The sequence below is a fragment of the Oculina patagonica genome, chromosome 6 (assembly GCF_052425735.1).
Source record: "Oculina patagonica isolate OP01 chromosome 6, crgOcupat, whole genome shotgun sequence".
NCBI classification, from domain to species: Eukaryota; Metazoa; Cnidaria; class Anthozoa; order Scleractinia; family Oculinidae; genus Oculina; species Oculina patagonica.
Genome location: NC_135763.1, coordinates 37,984,403 through 37,994,185, shown reverse-complemented (window position 1 = coordinate 37,994,185; position 9,783 = coordinate 37,984,403). Strand labels below are relative to the sequence as shown.

The 9,783-nt window shown below is 37.9% G+C and overlaps 1 protein-coding gene and 1 long non-coding RNA gene across 2 annotated transcripts; both read left to right on the top strand.

Annotated features, from left to right (window-relative positions):
• The first annotated feature begins 1,372 nt into the window (after positions 1–1,372).
• LOC144657759 (uncharacterized) lies at positions 1,373–9,771 on the top strand. Its single transcript, XM_078518109.1, has 5 exons — positions 1,373–1,465; positions 3,656–3,748; positions 4,527–4,922; positions 7,478–7,594; positions 8,062–9,771. The coding sequence occupies exons 2-5, from the start codon at positions 3,688–3,690 to the stop codon at positions 8,250–8,252; spliced, it is 765 nt and encodes a 254-aa protein (XP_078374235.1). The 5' UTR covers positions 1,373–1,465; positions 3,656–3,687; the 3' UTR covers positions 8,253–9,771.
• On the top strand, positions 4,976–6,645 carry LOC144657761 (uncharacterized). Its single transcript, XR_013571614.1, has 2 exons — positions 4,976–6,349; positions 6,483–6,645. It is a non-coding gene; the product is annotated as an uncharacterized LOC144657761 (long non-coding RNA).
• Positions 9,772–9,783: the final 12 nt, after the last annotated feature.

Genomic DNA, 9,783 nt, shown 5'->3' with positions numbered 1-9,783 from the left:
CTTGCTGACATTGTAGCCTCGCATGTGTGTCACGCAATCACATATCACGCAATCTTTCTGCGGGATAAAAAGATTGCGTGATTAAGTGATTTTTTTTTTCAGAAATCGAAAAACTAAAGCGCCTTGTCCTCCCCCCGCTCCTTTTCTCCAACAAGTGCCCCCCTTAAAATCATAAAATCTGAAAAGCAATCAGAAAGGATGTTTGAATTACAAGCTTAAGTATCTGAAGTAAAGCTGTCAAAAATAAAGCTGGTTTAAAAAAAGAAAACACGAATTTTAAATAACCCGAGCTTTAAATGCAGGAAATGTACTAGTGACAGTGTATGTGGTATAACAGTCATATAGTGTACAAATATCGACGTGTTATTGATGCATGATGTAAGATTTTCATCAAAGACAATCAATTAATGTACTTTGAGTCCGTGACAAAGGTTAGCAGCCAGTTTCACGAAAGTGATAAGCTGCTCAAAGTAATGCGATAAAATGAACACATTTCACAGCAAATATCTCCACAATGCATGTGCATCAAGATAAATTACGTGGGGACAATTCTTTGTGCTTTTTCGCCAACTAACAAGACTAAGTGTGTTTCGTGAGTAACGTTGAGTAACGTGTGGGCTCCCTGTGGTGTACCAGAGCTCGCCGTCTTGTCGCTGTTCGCAATCTGCCTGTTCACGCCTCAAGGAATTTCACGAGATCAAGTAGTGTTGACAGTCTGCCAAATGGGTTGAAAGCTCAATTTGACAAAAGAATTTTTTGTTAGAGGCTTTCATTATCTCAATTCATCTATAAGAATAAACACTTGTTTTGGTAATTTTTCCAAAATTATGACTGCTCCATTAAGAAGTATTGACCATTGGAGCGATTTTTGGTTCGAGAACAGTGAGACGTGACCAATAGAAAGGAATCGTTTGCTTTTAATAGAGCATTGACGGAGCTGTTTACACTTACACTAAAATAACAAGGCTATGTAAAAGTCAGGTTTAATCCTATTGGTTAACTAAAACAGGCTTTACTTTAAACTAGGTGTCTGTTGTTTTTCGTTTTGAATAAGGTGTTGAAAAAGTATATCTAATGAAGGGCATGTTTTCATTTATATTTTTATAATTTTTTTTTTTACTTCAAAGATCATAACTGAAATTAGAGTTAATGGCCAATAGTCCAAACGTATTTTTTTTTTCTTTTTCGCTTAAGTTTGGATGGTTATAATTTTAAGTAATAAATAATTTCCAGAATATGTTATTTTCAACTTAGTCTGAATGTCTTTGTTAAAGTTGTGTTACCTAGGTTTTACGCGCAAAAACAAAGCATGGTTTTTGTCCAAAGTTAAAACAAGTGGACACTGATCTTTGTACTTTGTACAAAGATCAGCCGTGACATCATTTTAAGTGTTCAAAACAAGACTTCGAAGTTTCCGTCTTTCAAATACAGTTGAAAGCTTTACTGATATCAACCACAACGTAAGGTAAGTAAATTTTACGCTTGTTTTGCTCACTTTTATTCCAATTTCATGATTATTACACTCTTGTACTGAAGCTACTAAAACCGGCAGAATGTTTTTTTTTTCGGGCATGCACGCAACTCATAAAGAAAGGGATCTCTCGGAAATTTAAGTTTCTGTTGGAGAAATAGCTCATCTTAAGGTAGCTGATAAACAAAAACACTTTCACGAACGTGCCTAAAAGGCTAAATGTATCATTAAATAACTAAAAGTATACCAGATATTTCATTTGATCCCGAAAATTGTTATTGCGTCGTCCAGACTTTTGGCATAAAATTTTGCGAGTAAGCATTTAGTTTAAGAAAAAAAGCTAGAGTTAGGGAAACAAATACGTTTCGTATTCCTGCCGTTGTAAGCCTGCACCTGCGAGGTTAAAACAACGGAAAACAAAATGATCTTGCTAGAATTTTTACTACAATAATTTTTTTCAGAAACTGGAAGGTCAACATTGCGTGACACGGGGTTCGCGCGCGTACAAAAACGCTTAGTCAGCCCTTTGGTTTAAATCTGGGTTCTATAAAGAGCAATTCGTTTAACTCACTCCTATTTAAAGTCCCCCCTCAGAAACAGAACCATAATTCTAGAAAAGAAGCAAACCGTCTGAAATTTAAGACAGATATAGATATCACGCCTTCATGCTCCCTGCTGTTTACTAATGAACAATGGATTGAAAAGGTAGGTGTTGATTCTTTCAAATCGAGAATGACGAATGGAAATTTGGAAATTGCTCTTTGATATTAAAGTGTGTAACAAACTAAAAAACATTTTCTTCCTTGTTGATATGAAAAGACAGGGTAAATAGCAAAGGCAGTGGAACTTGGATGTATTACTTTGGAATTTGGACTTTGGACCTCACAAAGCGACCTTATTTTTTTCGCCATGTTGTCAATAATAAAAGACCACATGCACAGAAGCTGCTTTACTTTAACTGACATTCATGCGTTTAATGTATTCGAAATCCTTTCTCATTCTCATAGTTCTCACTTGCTTGAAGAACAAACTATCCAGACAATTGAAGAAAGTATAGGTCGAAACTGTGTTGAATATGCAATGTATTATCGTAAAATGTCGATTACGTCTGCTCGATTGAGCACCTTCAACGAGTATTTATTCCCTAATTTAGAATCACGAAAATGTACTAAAATAAAAACCCCTTGCCTGAATGACTAAACAATGTTTTTTGCCCACACGAGGTAGCTCATGGAATTTTGTAGTTTATCAATGTGGATAAATACCGTTGTCTCACTGCATAGGCTAATGTAGCAAAATCAGATTTGCCCTAACTGCCGCTTACAATATAAAGGTTTTTTTCTTGCCTACTCCCACTCTACCCTCCTTCTTTTCAGTAACCGTACAAACATGCATTCTTCTCGACTTTTCATTTCAGCATACCGTAAAATTCCGGTTATAAGCCCCTCCGCTTATAAGTCCCCCCGGTTATAGGCCCATCTACCTGGAAACAAAAAAATACATCCGATTATAAGCCCCCCCGGATATAAGCCCTCCTCTGCCGGATGACAGTACTGAATAGGGCTAAATGTTGCTTTATTATGCGTTTTTAACTTAAAAACGTATTTCGATCAACACTCCCGTGGCCCGTTTCGGAACGTTTTTTTTATTCCGCTTATAAGCCCTCCCGGATATAAGCCCCTCCACTTATACTTACAATATCTGTCTTACACTTATTTACAATGTGCGAAAACAAAGAAACAATTAAGCTTACTTGAGAGAAGAGGTTTAATTCCCCGATGCATGTAAGCTTGTCATTGATTACTTGTACTGTGAATTTTTATTTCGCCTTTTAGGCTGATCTTGCTAATACTGAGTAATAATCTAACTCTCGTAAACTGAAACTTTATTTGATCTTGTTGTAGCCTGTCTTTTTCTTGTATACTCTGGCTAATTTCATTAGCAGGAGATGTTAATCCAAATCCTGGGCCAAGTTCAAGTAATATATAACACGTATGGTTCAATCATTATAAGCCCACCCAAAACCCCTTACGAAGTTGTATAAGCCCAGGGCTTATAACCGGAATTTTACGGTATTATTGGCAGTAGTGACAGTAGTAAAACGTTCTTTTGGCGTTGTACTTCACGATCATTTTTTGTGACGGTGCAAATGCTAAAAATCGTCTCTCCTATATTTGTTTTCAGAGGTAACATAACGTTCACAAGCCCAGACAAGGATGGAAAATCAAATCTATCTGAGAATTGCCATCGGCATTGCCTTGACAAACGTATTCATGAGTAAGTGTAAAAAAATATCCTTATCGCATGCGAAATAGAAATTTTCACCAATGTTCGTCTAACATACAAGTGAGTGGTTTTGGAGCGCACATGCATGGCGTACATTTCATCGCATTTTCACGCGCCCTGCCACTAGGCCTTTCTCGATTATGCTAGTAAACTGGCATTTAATGCTACTAGAAATTCTCGCATAAAGCCAAAAAAATGCTAAAATAATGCCTGATTTCTTTAAAAAATGCCACTTGAATTCCAAAGAATGCTTTGTTTTATTTCAAACAAAACATACAAACTCTTACATTATATGCTTATATCAACAACAGGTGATACTAAATAATTGTTTGTTAAAAAAATAGAAAAATAAAAAAATAAATAAAAAATTATTAAAAAAAAAATAAAAAACACACACACACACACAAGTGACACAACACGAGAACACAAGTAACACAACGCACAAACAGTCGAAACAGACAGAAAACAATCAAATTAAGTAATCAAAATTGTGAAACTTTAGGATTATTTATCCTTCTGAGTTCTGAAATCTGGATCACAGTAATAAAAAATGACAGAAAATGCTAGCAATTCTTTTTCAAGAAAAAACGAAAAAAAATGCTCGTTTTCCCAAAAAATGCCGAAAAAAATGCTAGCATAATCGAGAAAGGCCTACCTGCCACTTGCCTCAAGGCTGTTACGCCTAGTAATCGAATTAAATAGTTGTTGAAAAAGAACGCTTCTGTGACTTTTTCTCATCACTGTACCTCTTTTTTTTTTGCGACTTCAGCTGGATATTTTGCTTATTCATGCCCCAGTCCCCCCGTGACGTATGCGTCAGAGGGTGATGATGTCACCCTGTGTTGGAGACTTTTACCCGTGGCTAACGCGACCGACCTGAAACGCTTCACAGTGATGGCCTTGAAAAGACCAGTCGAGGCTGACATGGAGAAAGTGGCGTCGGCAAATAAAGATGGAACATTTTTCAGATGGTATAAGGATTACCATGATGGTATATACGTGGACCGGGTAAATGTGACCGCTGATTTACCGGGCAGAATGCTGTTTCTCAGACTGACAAATTACACCATCAAGATGGAAAACGTCTACTGTGTATTGTACGAGATGTCTGGTCCTGATAACGTGCGAACATGTCATGATCAAGCAGTGTTTTTGCGAAATATTGGTAAGTGTGTATGGTACTGCATGCGGAGGCGAGATGGCATATGGGTTAGTGGGCTGGGCCCGGTTGCATAAAAAAAAAAAAAAAATATCAACTTTGTTTTACGAGGGTTGCACGTAACAGTCTTCAACTGACAAACCTGTGGCCCTCGGATTTCCGATCGAATTGGAATTTAGAAGTGTAAATCAACTTAAGATTAAGTGGGATTTTCTGCAACCATTCCCTGTGTTCCTAAGGGTCATCTTGCACACTTCTATGGATAAATAAGCCGAAGGTGGGTTAACCCTTTTCAGACTGAATTTTTTTTTGACAGAAAATGGTTCTCAGGGCTACAAAACAAAATACTTTTATCAAGCAGTACACTTTGCAGTAATATACACATGTTATATATGGTTAGAAAGCTTATAAAATTCTGAACATTTTTTGACCCAAATCATAAAGAAATAATTTATATCCGTCTCCATGGTAACCGATAAACATACATAATTTATGCAAATATTCAAATTAAAATAAAAACTTTTAGGTTTGAACGAGTTTTCTCAAGATGTTTTACATTTTTTCTGGAAAATGTATATATCATCGAAAAGGCTATTATATATGTTATTAATTTAGCACAATCATTTAGCCAACAGCGATTTCCTATATACAAAATAATGTGACTTTCACTCTAGTATAACATAGGGAGAAACACGTGGTAGCAGCTCCTAGGACAGCTTCCAGTGAGCTTCGAATCGAACATGTCAATTTAACTTGGCCAAAATGTTCAAACAACCATTTTTAAACTTCGTCTAATACATTAAAGATAATAAACAATGAATTCTTAGCTCTATCTCCTATTCTAGCAGCGAAGGCTTGTGACATGGTGGCAAAGGTTGAATCGATCTTTCAGAGAAACGTCCGTCTCACGAAATAAATGAACAACGAGCCAGATACAGTTTCCACGATCGTCAAAATCGTCTTCCAAGCTTTCTTCGTCCTCAAGATCACTTCAAGCCCGCAAAAACATTTCTAAAGCTTGTTCAGTATTAAAATAATCTGACGCCATGCCTTTCCACAGATGTAAACAAACGTAGAACGACGAAACGGCGAAGAGAAATTGGGAATTTCCTTGAAAGTAAAATGGCCGACTCTATGTTTATGTAATTGGATAACCGCTGTATAGTTTTCCCCGTCACTGCAGCTTCATACAGGCAAAAATAACCTGTGTAGGGGAGGGAAAAATGTTTCAACTCTGACGGGGTCGAATTCGACCCCACTCGTCCGAAAAGGGTTAAAGAGTATGGCGAACACAATACCGGTGCAAAAAACTCTTTTGGAACACACAGAACAGTTGCACAACTTGACAACTTTATGCATTTTGGCCCTGGACGGTGCGGGTTCGGCCCTTGTGTTGCGTTTGCGTTCTTAAGATAGGTTACTTTATTCTCACAGTGCCTTTTGACATTTAATCAGAGGCGGCGGAGCGTTTTGTAACGTGGGGGGACTGACTGTCCCAAAAATACTCGGCAGGTTTTCATATTTAGAGCAACTTTTTTCCGTTAAAGCAACTTTTTGTTTTCTGAGCAGTTTCTAGACCGAAGATTTCCGAAGATTCTCCGATTGTTGTTCAAAGGCCATACGAACGTTTCCGATCATTTTTCGAACTTTTCCGAAGATAAACGAAGTTTCCCGAAGACTTCCAAGGAAGTTTCGAAGATGTTTGAACTCACTCACGAGACGGAATATCTTGACAAACCAATTTTACGCTACGCTCGCGATATTTTCGGCACCAAAACGTAGGGGGTTGGGGTTGAGCCCCCTAAATTTTAGTTTTGGGGAACTACAGTCCCCCCCTCCTGCCCCCCTGTTTGACATACCTTGAAAGTCGTAAAGATCAGATGGATTCTTTAGACTACTTAATTACCGAAAATGAAATTGTTACAGCCGCGAAGAGAATGTAAAATAATAAGTCGTCGTTCTCAGACAAAATAAAAAATGAAATGATAAAAGTTAGCCTTCAAGACATGATGCCCGTATATCTAAAACTTTTTAATTCAATTCTTATTTTAGGTAAAATGCCTGAGACGTGGTGTCGTGGCCTTACTACACCAATATATAAATCAGACGATAGAAGTGATCCGTCAAATTATCGGGGAATTTGTGTTTCAAGCTGTCTTGGAAAAGTCTTTTGTTCTATTTTAAACCAAAGACTGCTAAAGCATGTCAACTCGTGCAACATTCTCCACAATTCTCAGATTGGTTTCCTACCAAAAATCGTTCCGCCGCCTATGTTAATATAAGGCGAAAAAAGGACAAATGCATCGTACAAGGCAACTTCATGTGGAACTGGACAGTACCTGGTTCGTGAAATCGGGGGTAAAATTGCAATGTTCGACTGAGTGAAGCAAATTCAAGGGAATCGACTTTCTTGGCAACCTCGTTCCCAGGGCTTTTCCCTTTACTTGGTGATTTGGAACCTGGGAACGAGGTTGTTTTTTTGGATTTATCAGGAGGTTCTAGCAATCGAGATTTCACCGTACGTAGTAATTTCTAATTCACCTTTCAAACTTTATTTGCAGGTTCTGAAGTTCCCACTGGTGACTACGGGAGTACAGTGAAAAGTACAGTGAAAAGTACCATGGCAACTGTAACAAACAAAACAGAAAACACTAAAGTACCACAGTCAGCAACCGAAGGTTAGTTGTGTTGGGAATAATTAAAGTTCGTGTCAATAATTTGACTGTTTTTTATTTGGCTGTGTGGTACTTGATTTCTAAATTTAAAGGGGTGAAGTTTTCATTTGATCCCTGGGCATACGGTACATTTCTTATTTCTTTAAAATCCGTGTAAAGCGAACTCGAAAAAAGGGCCGGAGAATTACATTCGTATATGATGCAGTTTCCGACTTATTTTCTGCTCAATGTTGGCGTGATGATGGTTTCAAAAAGCGATCAACAGGAAAACTAACAGTTAGCAAAACAGATTGTTTCTTGTTTAAAAAATTCGACTGCTTTGCGAGCTCTTTTGTGTACATTTCTCCGTTGCAACAGTAGATCCGCTATTTGTCTAAATATTGTTATTTAATACTGAGTAACGTTTACAGCAACGGAAAAAAGATCCTGCTATAAAGGCGTAACGCCCGGTCTTTTCTCTTTCTTTTCAGGACAGGGTGTTGCTCCTTTTAATCATAAGACAGCATTAATCATCGTGGGCTGTTTGCTTGGAGTTGCATCAGTCCTTGCCATTGTTGGCTTCGTGCTGTTTTGCAACGCAAGAAAAAGATCTACACGGCAACTTGGAAAACATTACGCTCAAGAAGGGGCCGCGGAGGGGGAGGGGCTGGTAGGGCTATAGCCCTACCACTTTTTGGTTGGGTTGATGTTTAAGGGCTCCGGATGAAAAGGATAATGTACATATGTAATATATAGCTATAGGCAAGCCTAAAAACGGAGCTCAACATTTATTTAAAAATGACCTTGACTGAAAATCTAAACCTTACCCACACGGAATCTATCAAAACTGCGTTCAGAAAGTAAAAACATCGTGAAATTTTCTGTCAAAAAACATGCTCAGAAATTCAGTAGAGGTTGTTAGCTTGCATCAGGGTCCTATCTCCTTCTTCAGTGAACTTGATCTATGCAGTGCTTAGCTTTGTTTTAACACAATCATTTGCTAAAGTTATTGTATTCTTGATGATGGCAGCCGCAGGTTCAACAGCAAACAACAGAAACAAGCAAACTGGGCTTGCACAAGGAATATCATTCGCAGTTATTTTGGGTCTTCTCGTAAACTATTTTCGTTTTCCACAATTTCATGGAATATAGATGACTTTTAAGGACATCGTGGAAGAAATATTTCGGTCAGAAAGTTCCCCATCGCTCTTTTTACTCGTGGTTTCATTCAGCCTACACAGTAAATCCCGCGCGACAATTTTCCCGCGTTTTCATATGATTACTTCGTTTAGATCTAACTGAAACGTCCACATCATCCAGTCGATAGAAAGTAACGTCAATAGTGCTCGTTTTACGGTTACGAAAAAATGCGACCAGAGACCAATAAAATTAAAAATTAACCGTGTAGCGATTAAACAAGAGCCACATTTTTTTTTACCTAAAGGTGCATCGAAGTTTCATACACTCACATGAAAAAAGACCTACAAAATATAGCAGTTGGACAAAAAACCTCTCAGATGTTTTGCTGTGTACTGTTGCTGAGTAATTTAACCCGTTTTCTATATTTTGTCTTGCCCTGCAAGCTTTATTTGCTGTTTGTAATTTCCTTACTTTTCGTTAGCCACGGGCGGGAAACCTCCTCGTCCCTAGGCCTAATCCATACGTACGTATGGGGCTGGCGGCGATCCCCAAAATTTCTCGATTGAAAGGATAACCATTTGCTTACTTGTGGATTCTCTGATCGCGCGCGCCAAACTCCGCTATGAATTTTTACATGATAAATGGCGGAACAGAAACCCCTCATGCTTGCTTCTCTTAGCCAGCTTTTTAGCCCTACCACTTCAAAAATGGTCTCTGCGGTCCCTGTCAAGTACACGGAAAGGCATTAAGCTAAAGTAAAAAAACTAAAACTGATAACAACTGCTTTACATAATTGCCGTGTGAAACTTTCCTAATTTAACGCTATTTGACTATTCGTGAAACATTGTAACGATATTGATACCTGGTGAAACGATTTAAAAGTTTGATGGACTTTTTTTTACTGCTCAGTGCCTTGTTACAGAGAGTAGAACTGATGCTGACGGCTTTTTGTCATGTACACGGTTTAGCCATTTTATTAAATTAATAAGGCTTTTTTAATGTATAGCTGTACATGTACATGTTAATCTTGAATAAATGTTTCTTTTGGAAGCATAAATAAATTTGCTGTCAAA

Excerpts from the sequence above, each read along its gene's own strand:
- LOC144657759 (XM_078518109.1), top strand. The coding sequence starts at position 3,688 with ATGGAAAATCAAATCTATCTGAGAATTGCCATCGGCATTGCCTTGACA. Across the intron at positions 3,749-4,526 it reads CTTGACAAACGTATTCATGA|CTGGATATTTTGCTTATTCA; the intron begins GTAAGTGTAAAA and ends TTGCGACTTCAG. Across the intron at positions 7,595-8,061 it reads ACCACAGTCAGCAACCGAAG|GACAGGGTGTTGCTCCTTTT; the intron begins GTTAGTTGTGTT and ends CTTTCTTTTCAG.